The sequence below is a fragment of the Loxodonta africana genome, chromosome 5 (assembly GCF_030014295.1).
Source record: "Loxodonta africana isolate mLoxAfr1 chromosome 5, mLoxAfr1.hap2, whole genome shotgun sequence".
In the NCBI taxonomy this organism is placed as follows: Eukaryota; Metazoa; Chordata; class Mammalia; order Proboscidea; family Elephantidae; genus Loxodonta; species Loxodonta africana.
Genome location: NC_087346.1, coordinates 66,968,644 through 66,987,856, shown reverse-complemented (window position 1 = coordinate 66,987,856; position 19,213 = coordinate 66,968,644). Strand labels below are relative to the sequence as shown.

Below are 19,213 nucleotides of genomic sequence, written 5' to 3'. Positions count from 1 at the left end.
AGGAAAACAAAGATAAGAATGACAGCAGAATTCTCATCAGAAACTATACAAAGTAAAATACAATGGAGAAGGAAAAAAAAAAAGAAGGCCATGGTTGCAAAATCTTTTAGGTACTGGGGTAAAAAACAAGAGCAACAGCTGTCCCTCTTGATTTCTATATCCAGTGAATATGTTTAAATATCTTTGAAAAATTAATAGGAGTTAAAGACATTTTCAGATGAGAAGAAGCTGAGATATTTCATCGCTGACAGTCCTGCACTGCGTGAAATGTTATAGAGAGTTCTTTAGGCAGGAGAAAAAACATACCAGATAAAATTTGTATGTACACAAGTTAATAAACAGTAATATGTATATAAATATTAAATCATTTTGTCTGATTTTTAAATCTTTATAAAATATTACTGATTGTATAAAGTGAATGAATAACAATATAGTATGGGGGTGATAGTATATGGAGAAATAAAATGTATGATAACAAATGACAAATGTGAGAAGTGGAAGTACACTGCTATAAGGTTGTTATGCTATACATGAAGTAGTATAATGTTATTTAAAGGCAGACTGCGGTAAGTTAAAGAGGTATATTGTAAACCCTACACAAAACACCTACAGCAACCACTAAAAAAATTAAATGAGATATTAGGTAATAAGCCAACAATGAAGTTAAGATAAAATATTAAATAACAGTAGATCTAAAAGAACACATATAAAGAAGAAAAAAAGTCAGATGGGTCAAATAGAAAAGAAATAGCAAGGTGATAGAATTAAACCCAGCCATATCAGTAATTATACTAAATGAGAATAGCTTATACATTCCAGTTAAAATACAGAGGTAATCAAATTAGATAAAAATGCGACACCCAACTATGTGCTGACTATATACCTTTTTAAAATATAAAGACATAGGTTTAGAAAATAAAAAGGAAAATATATACCAAAATGTGTGTGATGTAGCTAAAGCAGTGCTTAGAGGGAAATTCATAGCATTATATGCTTATGTAAGAAAAAAAGAGAGATCTAAAGACAATTATCTAAGTTTTCACTTGAGGAGACTAGGAAAACAAGAGCTATTTTAATCCTTCTAAGCAGAAGTAAGGAAATAAAGATAAGAGCAGAAGTAAGGAAATAAAGATAAGAGCAGAAACTAAGATAACAGAGGACAAAAACAATATAGAAAACCAATGAAACCAAGAGATAGTTTTTTGAAAAGTTCAATAAATTTGGTAAACCTCTAGCCATACTACTCAGGGGAAAAAAAAATATATATATATATATATATATATATATATCAGGTTTGACAGAATTAACCCACCATAGATCTTACAAATGTTAATATTAAGGGAATATTTTAAACAGCTGTTTGCCAAGAAATTGAACAGTGTAGATGAAATGTCCAAATTCTTTGGAAAACACAAAATACCAAGCAGCTCACTCAGGAAGAAATATATAACCTGAATCTAGTAAGGCAACTGAATTCATACTTAAGACCATTTCAATGAAATAAGGCACCAGGGCCAGATTTACTGGTAAAATGTACAAAACAGTTGTTGTTAGTTGCCTTTGATCCATTTTGACTCATGGCAACCCTGCGTATTACAGAATAGAACTGCTCCCTAGGGTTTTCTTGGTTATAATCTTAATGGAAGCATCTCTAGACTTTTTCTTCTGCAATACCACTGGGTAGGTTTGAACCACCAACCTTTAGGTTAGCAGTCAAGCACAAACCATTTCCACCACCTAGGGACTTTGAGAAGTAATATCAATTCTCCACAGACTCTCAGAAAACAGAGGTAGAGGGAACTAATTTTATGAAGTGAGCATTATCTTGATATCAAAACCAGATAAAGACATTATAAGAAAAGAGAAATTCAGCTATCCCTCATTAAATTAATATAGACATAGAAACCATTTATAAACTTTTAGCAAACTGAAATAAATATGTGTATACATATATATATGTATATATGATAATAAAACAAGACCAGTAGAGTTTATTCCAGGAAGGCAAGTTAGGTTTACCGTTTAAAAATCAATGTATTTCACTATATTAATAGACTATATTAACTTATATACAAGCTAAATGAATGTAGAAAGAACATTTTACAAATGTAACACCATTCATGATAAAAATACTTAGAAATAAAAAAAAAAAACTGGAAATAAAAAGTAACTTCCTCAACTTAACAAGGTCATCTATGAATAATTAAGTTATAACATCATACATAATACTGAAAAACTGAATTCTTTCCCCCTAATATTGGACATAAGGTAAGATTGATACTCTCACTGATATTGGATATAAGGTAAGATTGATACTCTCACAACTTCTATTCAACACTTTACTGGAAGTCCTAGGTATTTAATCAAGAAGAAGAAATAAAAGACATGCAGATTGGAAAGGAAGATGTAAAACACTCTTTATTTAAGACATGATTATCTATTTAGAAAATTCCAAGGAACCTACTACACACAACTACTAGAACTAATAAGTGAATTTATCAAGGCCACATGATACAAAGTTGATTTTTGAAAATCCATTGTATTTCTGTAAACTAACACTGAATAATTAGAAATGAAATAAAAAATATCCTTGCAGAAAACATTCAAAAAATATAAAATATTTAGGAATAAATTTGACAAAATGTGTAAGACCTATACCCTGAAAATTATTAAATATTTCTATGAAAAAATTAAGATCTACATAAATGGGGAAATATATCATGTTTGTGGATTGGAATACTCAATATCAATAGGATATTAATTCTGCCAAAATTGACCCATAAATTTTAAGAAATTATAGGTCAATAGATTTTTTATTTGTAGAAATTTACAATCTGATCCTAAACTTCATATGGAAATAAAAAATGATCTAGAATCGCCAAAACAATTTAAAAGGAAAAAAAAGTTGACCAGTGTATATTACCTGATTTCAAGACTTACTATAAAGTTACAAATAGTCAAGGTAGTGTGGTACTGGTTTAAAGATAGACATATAGATCGATGGAATGGAACAGAATCCAGAAATAGACCCACACGTATGTGGTCATTTGATTTTTGATAAGCATGCCAAGCTAATTCAGTGAGAAAAGGAGAGTAATTTCAACAATTGGTGCTGAAAAATTTGTAGATCTCTATCTGTCTGACTGTCTGTCTTTCTATATCTGTGCATCTATATAAACCAAAAACCAAACCCTTTGCCATCGAGTTGATTCCAACTCATAGGAACCCTGTAATTGGTGAATAGATAAATTGTGGTGCTTCCATAGAATAGAATACAACTCAGCGTTAAAAAGAATGAACTCCTGATGTATGCAGCAACCTGGGTAAAGCTCAGTAGTATTATGCTAAGTGAAAAATACCCAGACACAAAAGACAATACACACTGTATGACTACATTTATATGAAATTCTAGAAAAGGCAAAACTACAGTGACAGAAAAGAAGATTAGTGGTTTCCAGGAGCAAGAGTTGGGGGGTAATGAACTGACTACAAAGGGGCACAATGGAACTTTTCTATATCATGATTTGTTGGTGTTTACACATTTGTCAAAACTCATTTGATATCCTAGAGATATCTGCTGACATGCAAAATTACCTATGTACAAAGTTATTCCCTGGAAAAAATAAAAACCATTGCATAGACTGCTGCACGTATTTTTTTTTAATGCCTGGGTATCTTTAAAGAAAATTTGAATTCTTAGCCAATGATTATAAAGAAAAGTGCTTATCATATGATATTTAAATTCAACCTGTATAAAATTATATGGGCCAGTGGGGAATTGCTGAATGTGTAGCACAGTGTAACTCCAGAATCTACTCAGACCCTTCAGAATGAACTGGAGACTCTAACCGCTCTGACCTCATTACTTGGGCTTAATATTTCTCGTTAGCATTCTAAGGAAGGGAATGATAGGAGGGAGTAAAAAGGAAAAAAAAAGATAGTGCATTCTAGCGGCACACGTATTATTATTTCTACCAAACTAGTCTGTCCTGAATAGCAATAATAATTTTTTTTAATTCCTTTAATTATGAGACTATTGCCATTTATTATCCTGGAGACTAGAACAAAGCAAAGCCTCCCAGGATACAAGAAAGGAATTTCTAAACCTCTAGGGCACTGATACTCACTCTATAATTGTGGTAGACATATTTTGGCAGGGCTGTTCACAGACACATCACAGAGACCTTGAGGATGTCCCTCTTCAAATAATTAAATCTTCCAAACAGTTTATAACTAGGATGTGTAGCAGTCATGGCTCAGAAATTAATACTAATATGATGGGGAAAAACTCTCCTTTCGCAAAGTACTAGTCAGAGTCATATATAATGAAGGGTGCTAACCATTGAAAGTGTGTCTGTCATATGGGCAAATTATAAAATAGAATTAATGACACAATGCCTTCAAATACAGCACATAATTGTGACAGTGTTGACAGCCATCTTACGTTAACTGCTCTAAAATCTTTTCATCAGGGTCACTGCTACCTGCATTTAAAATAGGATGACAGATTCAGGAGTTACTAAAAGATGAAAAATGGATACAGAATACCATTAATTTCAATCAGTGTTGTTTCTCCCATAATTCTTCAGTAATTCATGGTGACTCAATAAATAGTTTTTTTTTTTTTTTTTTAGTTTTCTATTTACAACAACATTAAGTTTGCTTATCCAGGGGCAGATTAACCAGTAAGCATGCTATGCACTGGCTTACAGTAAGCAAGGTACAAAATTAAAAAAAAAACCAAACCCAGTGCTGTCGAGTCAATTCCTACTCATAGCGACCCTGTAGGACAGAGTGGAACTGCCCCATAGAGTTTCCAAGGAGCACCTAGTGGATTCGAACAGCTGACCCTTTAGTTAGCAGCTATAGCATTTAACTACTACACCGCCAGGGTTTCCAAGCAAGGTACACACAGGCTTAATTGTGCTTACTTACTGATCTGTACTGCACAACACAAGCCCGTGCATACCTTGCTTATTGTGTAATCTGTCCCTGCAAGTTATTACTACTACTGTTTTAAATTCCAGCTGCTGAAATCTAGGACAAGTGTATGATTTAGAGTAAGAAGACTAAGTGTCCAAATTCACTTTAGTCATTTGTCATCTGTGTGGCCTTGAGAAAGCAGCTTAACCTCTCCAAACCTTGATTTTTCCCATCTGAAAATGTTGATAAAACAAAATGTTGGCATCTTTAAGAAAGTTAACTTAGAAGATTAAGTGAAACCGTTTATATCTGTCACAGTGTTTATCAAATTCTTAGCATGCACAGGAATCACATGAGGTTCTTGTTAAAGTGAAAATTCTGATTTGGTAGGTTTGCAGTAGACCCTGAAATTCTGTAGTTCTAAAAAGCTTCTAGGTGATGCCAGTGCTGGTGTTCTCTAGTTGCTGGTGTCACCTGGTAACAAATGCAAAATCTCAGGCCCTTCCCCAGATGTAGTAAATCAGAATCTGCCTTGTAACAGGATCCCCAGGTAATTCGTGTGAACATTCAAGTTTGAGCAACCTTGATCTAGAACCAGACCCGGCACACTGCAGCACACAATCTAAATATATTAAAAATTTTGAATCATCACAGCAAACGTGTGCAGGATTTAGATGATTATAACATACTTTTTTCTATTTAAAATTTGAGTTTGAACAACCTTGCTCAAGTGTTGCTTTTAGCTGAAGAGTGGCCTTCACCCAGGTGAGGCTTCTACTCCCTGATTAATCAAATAATTAGCAGCGGTTTCAGTCAAGTCTGCATTATCAAAGCCCTTGTCGTCATTTTCTTCACCAAACCTCATGTTTTAAGTAATTTATATAGAAACCACATTGACTAACTAAAATACAATTTGCTTTCCTATGTATATTTATCAGAGATCACCCTTAGGAGCTTCTTATTAGAATGATATAAACAAAATTAACACACCAAATTGGTATAGTTTAAGCCAAAACAAGCTTGATCTTTGCATTAGCCAATACGGTTTTACTGTGGGTACACGAAAAAAATTAATGCTGAAGAAGTTTCTTAGGCAATTGGGGACCTCCCAACTTCTAGAAGCTTGGTTGCTGGTAGTGGCCAATTTAGGGGATAAAAGCCTAAACCAATTAGGAATATGTATAAATATATTTTAAGCTTTCAGGTAATATGCCATAAAACCTGGTAAATCCCTTAGTTTTTATGAATAACTGTTCATAATAGATCAATTTTTCTATCTACTGTTTTCTGAGTTATATTATTTTCTATAACTGAGTAAGACATTGGTTTCTAATTCATACTTTACAATAAAGAGTAAAAATATGAGGATTAGATGGGAACCGCTAATCCTCATATTTTCATTTGTACAAGAGACTTTTCTCTTTTGAAGAACTAGTTTAAAGTGAACTGAAGCTTTTGTATTTCTAGTGACAAGTTCTCTCATGATTTGCTTATCTGAGAATATCTTAATTTCTTCATTTTTGAAGGAAAGTTTTGCTGAATATAGATTTCTTACATGACAGCCTTTTTCTTTTAGCATTTTGAATATGTTATCCCATTGCCTTCTGGCTTTCATGGTTTCTGATGAGAAATCAGCAGTTAATCTTATTGAGACTCCATTGCACATGTACGAACAAATACCTCATGGGATGTAGTCTCTTGGTTTGGAAGTTTACAGTCATGGTTTCATGGGACATCCCAGTTAATTGTCCTCCTACCATGTTTAGTGCTTCTGTCCTACCCCCTACTTCATTATGTAGTGCCTGGGCTCTTAAAATCTTTCAAGCATTCATCGAAGGTACAATTGGTCTATAATCACCTGGAGCAGTAGACAAAGGAGAGTCAGGAATAGGAGGAGGAAATTGAATGTGTGGCTAATTGCCACCATAAACAACTGCCTCCTTTGACATAAGACCAGAAGAACTGAATGGTGCTGGCTACCATTACTGAACATGATCAAAGATTCTGTATAAGAATCCTGATCAAAAGGAGGAAAATGAAGAACAAAATTTCAAATTCTCATGGAATCAAGATTTTCTGCAGCCACTGAAGTTGGATGCACCCCAGACTATTGCCCTGAGATAATTATTGTACTTTAAGCCAAACAATAGTTTAGATTAATTAATAAAAAATGTGTGCCTTGAGCCTTGTTCTCTTTTAAGAACTGTCTATAAGGGATCAAAATGACAACAGTAACTTGAAAGACTGTATACAAAACTTAGGGGACAGTGAGTTTATGTTAATAGGGGAGGAACAATTCAGAGACGAGGGTGAGAATGGGTGCACTACTTGAAGAATGTAATCAGTGTCACTGAACTGTACATGTAGAAACTGTTAGATTTGTGTATGTTCTGCTGTGTATATTCTTAATAAGAACAACAAGAAAAATATATTTTCTTAAAAAAAGACACTGTCTTTGTCTTATGACAGTTTGACTATAAGGTGTCTTTATAGATCTCTTTGTATTAACCCCACTTGGAGTTTGTTGAGCTTCTTGGATGTGTAGATTAATGTTTTTCATCAAATTTGGGGAGTTTTCAGTCATCATTTCTTCAAATATTCTTTCTGCCCCTTTCTCTTTCTTCTCTCTTTCTGGGATTACCATTATGTGTATGTTGTTGTGCTTGATGCTGTCCCACAGATCTCTGAGGATCTGTTCATTTTCCTTCATTCTCTTTTTTTCTAATTCTCAGAATGGATAATCTCAATTGATCTATATTCAAGTATGCTGATTCTTTATTTTGTCTGATGAAATCTGCTATTGATCCCCTCTAGTGAGTTTTTCATTTTAGTCATGTTACTTTTCAATTTCAGAATTTCTATTCAATTTATTTTGTAAATCCTGTCTCATCAATATCAATATTGGTGAGAAATTGTTCTGAGACCTTCCTTCGGTTCTTCAGGCATGGTTTCCTTCAGTTATTTTAACACATTTGTAGTAGTTGATTTAAAATTTTTGTCTAGTGAATCCAACATCTGGACGTCTTCAGAGTCAGTTTGTATTTATTGTTTTTTCCTTGTGTATAGACTATTCTTCCATTTTGCTTTGCATGTCTTATACTTTGTATTGAAAAACTGGCATTGAAATAATATAACAATGTAGGAAATCTGGAAATTAGATTCTCCTCCTCCCTAAGGCTTGTTGTTTTTGCTGTTTGTTTGTTCAGTGACTTTTTAAGCTAATTCTGTAAAGTCTATGTTTTTTGTAGTGGGTGTCCATAACAAACAATATAAACTTGATTAGCTTAGTGGTCAGCTAATCATTGGTCAGAAATTTCCTTAAATACCTGGAATCAGTAAGTCTCCCAGTCCTTGTCAGGGAGTTCTGTGTACATTTTGGGGCAAGTCACACTAAGCCAGAAAGTTTACAACTCTGCCTTAGATTTCAGTTTCTGCTTTTGCAGATCCTCAAGGTTAACCAGAGGTGAGAGCTTAGGGGCTTCTTGGTCATTCCTGAGCATGCACACAGCCCAAGACATGCAAACAGCCCTAAGCATGCATGTGATCTTCTAGATTCCCAGAAATATACTGGAGCTTTTTAAAGGCCCTTGTGCACATCCCTGGTGGTGTAGTGGTTAAGTGCTATGGCTGCTAACCAAGAGGTCGGCAGTTCAAATCCGCCAGGCACTCCTTGGAAACGCTATGGGGCAGTTCTACTCTGTCCTATAGGGTCGCTGTGAGTTCATCTCGACAGCAGTGGGTTTTTTTTTTTTTTTTTTTTTTTTGGTTTTTGTGCACATCTTGTTCCCCAGATTTTCCTTTTGAGCTTTCCGGATAGTCTGTTGTTTGCTCCAGCAGTTACCCAATGCTTCAGGCAAATGTGAAGTTAAACAAAAATGGCGCTGATTGTTTTTGACAAATGCCTCTGGGAAAAATGCCGTTCACACAGGTGAAGCTACTAGTCAGATCAAATAATACAAGCCTTGTGAGTGGGGTCTTCCAGAGAACCACTAAATAAGTAAAATAATGACAATTATCTGGGAGTCAGGCTTTGAAGGAGTTTCAATTCTGATCTTTCCACTTCAATGGCTGCTAGACTGTTGGTTTCCACTGTGATATGAGCAGTGGGTTTTCAAAGCTTCTGCAAAGATGGGGAGAGGAGGATGAGAAAAAGGCAAGTTAAAATGCCACAGAACTGGCTGTTCTTCCTGAGCGTCAGCTGGTTTTCTTGAATAAGTGCTTTCTGGTTTGCTATACGCCTTGGTGAATTTTCAGAGCTCTCAAAAATTGATTCTGAAAATTTTTGTCAGTATATCACTGCTTTCTTGGAGAAGAGGATTTTTGAAGTTTCTTAACAATTCTAGATGATAGGACATAAAATGCCCTGAAGTTTTTGAATGATGAGCAAAAGCTGTATGGAACTTAATTGCCTTGCTAGATTAGAAAGACAGACCATATATCCACTAAATTTTGGCCAGGGTTCTGTTTAGAGATGCCATTAAAGGATCTAGATGGTTTGGGCAGTTGCCAGATGCAGAAGACACAGTGACGACCTGTAAGACTATTGTTTCATAATTAAATACCAAAATTGCAAGAAATGTTGTATAATGGTGATTAAGATTAAGAGCCTGGTCTTTGGAACTAGAATATTTGAAGAAATAATGGCTGAGATCTCTCCAAATTTCTGAATCTGCTCCTTAATAGCTTTTTATCTTTGGTCAAGTTACTTAACCTTTAAAATATGATAATAATAACAAATGCTATCCATAGAGTTGTTTTAAAATCCAAATAAACTAGCAAAAGTATTTGTCATAGTTCATGGCACATATTAAAAACTCAAGAAATTTTAGCTTCTATTTCTGTTTTTATCATTAAGAATATAGTTCAGTATTGCTAAAAGTTATGCTTCATGCTCACCTAAATGTGATTCTTTAAGAATCACATTCAAAATAGAAAATAAATCAACATTTTCTTGCTCATAATACTTTGTTTCCCATGTTCCTCTAGGCACTGTGGTGGTACAGCAGTTGATGTCAATGATGATTAGCAAACACGATCGCCTCTTCCCCAAAGATGCAGAATTACAAAGCAAGCCCCAAGATGGAGTGAGCAACAACAACAATGAAATTCAGAAGAAAGCAACCATGGGTCAGTTACAGAACAAGGAGAATAATAATTCCAAGGACAGCCCTGGTAGGCAATGCTCGTGGGACAAGTCAGAGTCTCCCCAGAAAAGTGGCGTTGACAATGGATCTCCCACAACTCTATCAGGCAGCAAAACAAACAGCCCACGGAACAGCATCCACAAGCTGGATGTCTCTAGGAGCCCCCCTCTAATGGTCAAAAAGAACCCAGCCTTTAATAAGGGCAGTGGGATAGTCACAAATGGGTCCTTCAGCAGCAGTAGTGCAGAAGGTCTAGAGAAAAGCCAAACCACCCCCAATGGGACTTTACAGGCCAGAAGGACCTCTTCACTGAAGGGGCCTGGTACCAAGATGGGCACCCACAGTGTGCAGAATGGAACAGTGCGCATGGGCATTTTGAACACCGACACTCTTGGAAACCCCACGAATGGTCGCAGCATGAGCTGGCTGCCCAACGGCTACGTGACCCTGAGGGATAACAAGCAGAAAGAGCAAGCAGGAGAGTCAGGCCAGCACAACAGGCTCTCTACCTATGACAACGTCCATCAACAGTTCTCCATGATGAACCTTGATGACAAACAGAGTGTTGATAGTGCCACTTGGTCTACTTCTTCTTGTGAAATCTCCCTCCCTGAGAACTCCAATTCCTGTCGCTCTTCCACCACTACCTGCCCAGAACAAGACTTTTACAGTGGGAATTTTGAGGACCCTGTTTTAGATGGTGCCCCACAGGACGACCTTTCCCACACTGGAGACTATGAAAACAAAAGTGACCGGAGAAGTGTGGGAGGTCGAAGTAGTCGTGCCACCAGCAGCAGTGACAACAGTGAGACATTTGTTGGTAACAACACCAGCAACCACAGTGCACTGCACAGTTTAGTTTCAAGCCTGAAACAGGAAATGACCAAACAGAAGATAGAGTATGAGTCCAGGATCAAGAGGTGAGGAAAATCCGGAGCTTATAACTGCCAGAGAGGCTGCTATAAATTTCTCCTGGTGGACAGGATCCCAAAGAAGATTGATTATGCTGGCTGTAAAGTCAGAGAGACCTAAGTTCATGTCCCAGTTTCACCCTTTGTGAGCTGTGGAGTTTTAGGAAGGTTTAATCTCTGTGAGCCTTGGTTTCCTCATGTAAAAATTCAGATACTAGTGATATTTATCTTAAAAGCTTTTAAGAATTCAGTGAGCCTTGTCTCTGGCACAGAGAAGGTACTCAATGATGTTATGTTTTGTTATTATTCAGTAGGTGAATTTGTATTAGCAGACTGAAAGGGGAGGGGCTGTGAGGAGATGAACAGAGAATGAGAAGCTTGTTAATTTTCACTGATAAGAGGATGAAATTAGGGTAAAAATAAAAAGGTGGTATAGAAGTAAATGTACCTTTATTTTTCATTTTTCAACCATTGGATGCTGAGAGAGTACTTGCTATCTGCAGTGCTCAATTCTGCCTCTAAGGATTTAACATAAATACAGCAGACAGAAACCCTGCCCTCAGGGAACATGCTTAGATTCTACTGGGTGAGACAGTTAACTAGTATAATAGACCATATGTTAAGTAGAAGAATTAAGCAGGAAGAGACTAAGAAGTTTTGGTGATATGTAAGTTTAGACAGAATGACAGGAGGTTAAAAAAAAAAAAAAACAAAACAAAACGGAAGCCATACAGATACCTAGGGGAAGGGCAAGTGCAGATGCCCCGAGATGGGTGTGAGTAAGCAGGACAGCAGTCAGAGATGAGCTCAGTGAGTAAGCAGGAGAGCAGTCGGAGATGAGCTCAGAGAGCTAACAGGGGCCAGGAGACACAGGGGTGATTTTAAGTCTGGCTTTTACTGTTTTTTTTTTTTTTTTTACTGTGAGATGAGAATCCGTGAAGGTTTTTGAGAACAAGGATGACATGAAGTATATTCACAGGGACTAGCTTCTGGCAGCCTGAGATGTCTCTTCATATTCCTTGGCTTGTAGAGGTTATCTTCACAGGGTACCTTCCCCCTGTGTATCTCTACTTTCATGTCTGTTTAGGACCCACAGTACTCCAGTATGATCTCATTAACTTAACTGATAACAGCAACAACATATTTTCAACCAAGGTCACATTCACAGGTACAGAGATTAGGACTTCAACATATTTTTAGGGGGGGCACAATTCAGTCCATAACAGAGAGCAAGGAATATGATTTCTGAGGGAGCTGTTGTGGTAAAACCGAATTTATTGCGATTACAATTTCCCATAGGATGTCCAAGGCAGAAGTTTGCTTAGCAACTTTCTCAGGGAAACAACCCAGGCAAGATAAGGGGCATTGGCTGAGTGTCCTGTATTCACAGTTCTCCTGGGTGTCAAATGCTTTGTTACCCTCAGAGGTGAGAATGCAGACAATGGAGCCTAGACACACTAAGTGTAAACTCTTCTAGACACCTGAGAATCACCACACCCAACATCTTCATCACGATCACAGAAGCTATACAACTGAGTGTTCCTGTGTTCTCTGTTCAGTGAAGTGTAAAGAGAAAAATACTGAATTACTAAGTCAGGAGAACTGACAGTCCAAGGCTGATTTGGCAAGGAGCCCCTATATTGGTCTGTTTCAGGCTGTGTGATTTGGTGGACCTCTTTCTGCATGGGTGTTCTAGGATCCTCAGTAGTTTGTGCATATTAGTCTTTGTCCTGCTTTATCTTCTTCCATAACCCTAAACTCCAAATGGCTTATTTTTTTATATAGCCTTTTTTGTTGTTGTTGCTATCGAGCAATTCTGACTCATAGCAACCCTATAGGACAAAGCAGAACTGCCCCATAGGGTTTCCAAGGAGTGTTTGGTGGATTTGGACTGCTGGCCTTTCAGTTAGCAGTCTAGCTCTTAACCACTGTGCCACCAGGACTCATTTTTTTCCTTTAATTTATCTTAATATGTTTCCCATCCATTTATCAATTATTGGGACAAATCATGCACATTTGTAAAAGCCATGGTAAAATAAATGTAAAGACAAGTACTATTTATATACAGGTAGTCCCTGACGTACAGCAGAGTTCCATTCCAATGACTCTGTAGTAAGTAGGTTTTGATGTAAGTCAAAAAGCTCATTTTTTTAATGTAGTTTTCATTATTATTGTCTTTTATTATCTGTATCTTTATAAATTCAATCTTTATTTCTCTTTGGGGGCTGGAGACATTACATATACATGTACAGATTTATTTTAATACATACAGACATATTACTAACAATAAGATATACAAAAAAAATACAGGCAGTTAAAACTGCAGTTTGTCATAACTTGAATATGTCATAAGTTGGGGACTACCTGTATTAAATTAAAAAATTACTTCCTTGTGAAGTATTTTTGTAGGTTTGCTCAACAGAAACTTGATTTGGATTTTTCTGTATAATGCTGAATGACAGGAGGCTTAAATGGAAGAAAAATGTCATCATCTTACAGGGTTATTCTGCTCTTTGAATGTAGTTTTTGGAACCAATTGCCACTGGAATTCTGAATTTCTGCCAATGCGTGATGATAAATTAGCACTTAGCACTGGAAAGCTTATCTTTCAAGACAAGGGATAACACTTTAAATTTGTATTAGGAAGGGAAAACATTCCGAATCACTGCCGATATGCACATTTATTTCTGAGAATGTCAGTGATACATGTGTATTCTGAGATCTATAGTACATTCCAAAAACTTTGATAAAATAACAGAGCTTTCCAACAGAGTGCCAATGGTCCATCTCAATGTATATTCTTACTCATAAAATCAAGGTGTAGGGGGAGGTCTGCAATAATTAGGACAGGTGTGGAGGAGGGTGCTATATGCACAAGCCATAGAAATATAAGATGTCAACTGTTCCAGTTAATTTTTAGTTATTCTTGTTTAAAGTTATGTGGCTCTCTTTAAATATCTTTTTAACTGAAATGCAGAAGTGTTTAGATGATAAAAAAAAAATAGAGTAAATATAATTTACTTTCTTTGTTTAATCATTGATTGATATATGCAGTAAAACCTGCAAAATTTGGCACCTGTGTAAGGCAATAACCTGTGACAGAAGGAAAACTCAAACATTTTCCATTAAAATCAGTGATAGAAAAGTGATAAGACTGCACCCTGTCAAAAGCAGAAACTTGTAAGATCCAAAAAAGCAAGGCACTCCCACTCAGTTCAGGTTCTCACAGATTTAACTGTGTATGGAGCCCCTGGGTGGTGTAAAGAGTGTTTGACTACTAGCCTAGAGGTTGGCACTTCATTCTCACCCAAAGGCACTTCAGAAGACAAGCCTGGTGATCTGTTTTGAAAACCCTATGGAACAGGTCTACTCTGCACACATGGGGTCATCCTGAGTCAGAAGCGACTTGATGGCTACTAGCAACAACAAATATATAGGTATATGTATACACACACGTATATATACATACACACATCTATATACACACACACACACACTCCCAACCCATTGCCATTGAATCGATTCCAACTTATAGCAACACACACATACACACAAATTAGCTTGTAAGCATATAGGTATGTTGTTCTTTCTTCCCCCAAATTGGTTGATAACTTCCTTGTATTATATTGTGGTCATAGAGATTAGATTGCATGATGTCAGTTCTTTGGTCTGGTAAAAGCTATTCTGTTATTATTGGGTTAGGATTCTATATATAACCAATAGATTGTCTATTTACCAAGCTTCTCAAATTTATACATTTCTCCTAAGTTGTATCAGATAGATATACTACTATTTTTCAGAAGGGTATCTTAAAATCTCCTAATATTCATGGGGACTTATCATTTTTTTTTTTTTTTTTTGGTAATCCTGTGAGATTTCTTATTGAATAATTTGAGGTTATACTACAAAGTGAATAAAAGTTTAGAATTTTTATATTTTCCTGATAAAGTGATCTTTTTATCATTAAGCATTAAAGCCCACTGCCATCAAGTCGATTCTGACTCATAGAGACCCTACAGGATAGAATAGAACTGCCCCATAGAGTTTCCAAGGAGCGCCTGGTGGATTTGAACTGCTGACCTCTTGGTTAGCAGCCGTAGCATTAGGCATCTTTAATTGTAATAGTGCTTTTTGCCTGAAAATCTAGTCTTTCTTTTGAAAGATATATCTTTTTCTATCTTTAACTTTCAAACTTTGTTTCATTATTTTATCTGAGGACTTACATATTTTTCAATTCTGGATCCACCATCTTTTTGCCTATTCCTTTTCTCCAGTTTTCCTAATTCTTTTTTCCCTTCTAGGATCTTCTCATTCTACCCTTCATGTCTGTTCACCTCTGTTATACATGTATATGTTTTGAAAATTTCTATATTTGTCTTTCTACATGACATTCTGGGTCATTTTTCACAGACCTATTTTCCAGTTTACTAATTCTCTCTTCTGTTGTTTCATTTCTACCACTGGGAGAGGGCAATGAGTAGAGTTTTTCTAGTTCCTCTTTCGTAAAGACAATTGATGTTCTAAGCTCTCCTGAATCACTTTCATCTCATATCTCGCCATATTGGAGGCCTCATCTCTTGTGAAAAATAAAACCTAGCCCCCAGCCTCTAGGGCCTGTATTAGGACCAATATCCTTTGCGTGCTTTCACTTACTGTTCTAAATTTGCACTTCTTTCTCAGTTCTGATACCTGGATTTTTTTTTTTTTTTCTTTTAACCTTGGCTATGCATTTAAAAATATTTTTCTGTTTTTCCAGCCTTTCTGTGTGTTTGCGTTAAGAGGGGTTTCAACTCAGCCCATTAGATTCCTGGAAGCTTCATGCAAATACCTGATGCATATAAATATATCAATATATTGTTTTGTAAACCTTGTCTTTGTATTTAAGCTACGATTTTCTCCAGATTTTTTTTTTTTTTTTTTTGTTATAAAATAGCTTGTAGAATTATTCTGGGTGACAACCAGCACAACCAGGCTCTTACGTAAAAATGCAATCGTGTTTAAATAGCTTTTTAGATTGTGTAAGAAGTATTATTTTTAAAAACCCTAGCTGCTTACAAAGGGAAAGTAGATTCATATTTAAGTGTTCTTATTATCTTGATGAAATATCAACACATAAGCTCATTGTTTTCAAAATAGAAAAATAATTGAGATTTTTATCTTAAAATTGTTATTAAAATAGTCAGATTTCTGAGAGCTACACAAGTATCAGTCTTTCAAGTTTCAGTGATACGTTAAACTTCGGAATCGACTCGACGGCACTGGGTGTTTGGGTATGTTAAACTCAAAGATGTCCAAAGGGACTTTGGCTCAGACTAGGAAAGATGAAAATTAGGCTTTTGCCAAGATTTATCTTTCTAATAAGCAAGTACCCTTTTATAAAAAAGTTACATGTGCTTTGGATCTTAATTCTGGAGAAAGCACAGTCTCTGTTTTTAGGAAAGTTACCTAAAGTTATATAATTTTTCAAAAGAATACAACTATTGATTTATAGAGATCTAAAATACATATTTCTTAAGATATATTAACAACCTGAAAGGTGTTAGAATTAAGGATAGCCGTCTACTTGGATGGGCTCCATTATTACGAAATATCAGGTTGATTGCTTATTTAACACCTCTCTTGTCAGTGTAAGGGTCTATTTTGGTACCACTTTTATAAGCTGGAACTCCGGAAAAGTCTAGTCTTAGCAGTGAATTTAATCTATCATTGCCGTTTTTGCTATCAGTATTTTTCCTTGATAGAAAGCAAATATCACTGCCCTCCTTTTTCTTCCAACTTTTTCAGACTTTTCTCTTTTCATTTAGTGAAGTCAAATTTACATTCAGTGTTCTGCAGGAAGCCTTCAGGGTTGGCCTATGTCCTGCTTCTGCCGCTTGTGTGCCCCATGACATGGGTCTCTGGCTTCTCTGTGCTTTCATTTTTTCAATATTAAATGACAATTAAGCACTACCAAGATTCCAAGAGACATATAGGGTCTTTATTGCTAAAATTGTAGTAAATCATCTAAGGAAATATTTTAAAAATACAAAAGTAGCACTTTTTAAATAATTGGGCCTTGCTTGACTGATTTGAAGGGGCTCATTCAAATTTCCCTAGCATCGTAGAGATGAGGTTTAGAAAATATTTGTATCTCTTTCCTACTTCAAGCGAGTAAAATTGCTTTATCTCTTTTTACCACCCCCCTCCACCCTTTGCAGCTTAGAACAGCGAAACTTGACTTTGGAAACAGAAATGATGAGCCTACACGATGAACTGGATCAAGAAAGGAAAAAGTTCACAATGATAGAGATCAAGATGCGAAATGCTGAGCGAGCAAAAGAAGATGCAGAGAAAAGAAATGACATGCTACAGAAAGAAATGGAGCAGTTTTTTTCCACGTTTGGAGAGCTGACAGTGGAACCCAGGAGAAGTGAGAGAGGAAACACAATATGGATCCAGTGAACCTGGTTTCTCCCGCTCTCTCCAATGGCTGTGGGAAGGACTCTGGGAATTCTGGTGGAATAGTATATGGGAACAGGTGGCTGGTCACCTGACTGTACAATGCTTTAAGTGGTGAAAGAATATTATTTACAAACATTAACCATCCACATTTGCAATGTGTACCAAAGTTATATTGTGCCCCATAATGCTACTGTCAAGTGTTACAACTGGATATGTGTATATAGAGTAGTTTTTAAAAAGTAAACTAAAAATGAGAAGCATATCTCCAGAATTATTTTATTGCAAGTCTTGTATTTAAACTGTTAAATCAATAAGTTGTTGCAATTTAGCTTGCTTTCAAGCTTCACCCCTTGCACTTAACATAAGCTATTTTTGGCATTGTGTTATCATCCGCTTATTTTATAGATCGATATTTTTATTTCCCCTTTTGCTGAGGAAATGAAGATAAGCAGAAATATAAATATATATGAATATATATATAATATGAGCTATTAAAATCGAAAGAATACTTTGTGGCTGTGCTGTTTGTGCCAATAGACCTTGCCTGTGACCAAAAAAAGAAATGTAAATAGTTTTATAAAATATGGTAAAATCACCAGGGACCTTTGAGCTGCTCTTTAAATTCTTCCCTTGGCACTGCTCAGTTTTTCCTTGTGAGATGATTTGATACAGGAAATTGGGGACTGTGTAAATGCCCTCCCCTTATCTGCTTGCCAGGAGATGCATATTTCCTATGCAGGCTACACCTTAAAGGGAATTAAAGAAAAAAAAAGCTAAAAAAAAAAAAAAAAGCATTTAACCAGTCATGCCTTGAACTACTCTGTCCTCCTGGACTGAATCTCTGTAACGGCTGGATGGTGATCACAGGCATTCTTCCTGCTGTTTGGAAGTTGGGAAACACTGTGTGCTGCAGTGTGCCCACGTGAGCACCTGCCCCCACTCTCGCCTCTCCCCACCACCGATTGCACTTTGGAAAGCTGGCAGTGAGATGGTATTACTGTGCCTCTCTCAGTTAAACTGCTAGAATGTGTGCCAGTAAAGTGACATTTTTCTCTCCCTCAAGCTGTTTCGTTGTCGTCTGGGATTCCTCTTTGCACCTACAGCTGGCAAAGGCAGTTTGCAGCAAGAGGGGAATGTTGGGGGAAAGAAAACCTGGATGGAAAAGGGCATGCGTTTGGAAGAAACAAAATATAACTTTGCTTCTAATTTTGACAATAATGTCCTTCCTCGTTGAAAACATATTCATTCTCAGTACTTTAAAACTTGATTGCTTAAAGGTCCGATTTTGACAGGACTTGTGCATTTCCGTGATGATAATTTTGTAGAAAAGTCCGAGGCTTGCTGGAGCTAGAGTTTTGGGAGGACAATTCTTCACACTTCGGTAAAACAATGATATTGAAAGTCAGTCATTTAAATCTTTCCCACATGCGAACAGAAAGTCACAAAAGGCATCATCAGAAATAAAGACTACTTGAGTTTATGGGATTTATGTGGTTTGAAGGTTGTATGTTTGTATGCGTTATTTATTTTCAAGGGGGATATTGGTGTTCGTAGCATTCATGCTTGACACTATTTTTTGTTTATATCCTCCTACTAAGCAAGCTCATGCGGTCCCTCAGTATCAACCATTATCTATTTAGCAATGACTTCTTTATCTTTAGTTCCATTTTCTCTCTCTTTCCAATTTCTTAATCAGATACCTCTACCTGGATGTCCTATAAAAACCAAAACCAAATTCATTGCCATTGATTCAATTCCGACTCATAGCGACCCTATAGGACAGAGCAGAACTGC

General features: G+C 36.2%; 1 protein-coding gene across 12 annotated transcripts in view; it reads left to right on the top strand.

The window, feature by feature from the left end:
- ARHGAP24 (Rho GTPase activating protein 24) overlaps window positions 1-18,904 on the top strand; it is a 574,638-nt gene extending 555,734 nt beyond the window's left edge. For all 12 annotated transcript variants that reach the window (XM_023553282.2, XM_010594080.3, XM_064285611.1 and 9 more), the window contains 2 exons: window positions 9,910-10,987; window positions 17,176-18,904. In XM_023553282.2, coding sequence (XP_023409050.1) covers window positions 9,910-10,987; window positions 17,176-17,419 — 1,322 coding nt within the window. In that variant the 3' untranslated portion in view covers window positions 17,420-18,904. The remainder of the gene's footprint in view (window positions 1-9,909; window positions 10,988-17,175) is intronic.
- The last annotated feature ends 309 nt before the right edge of the window (window positions 18,905-19,213 follow it).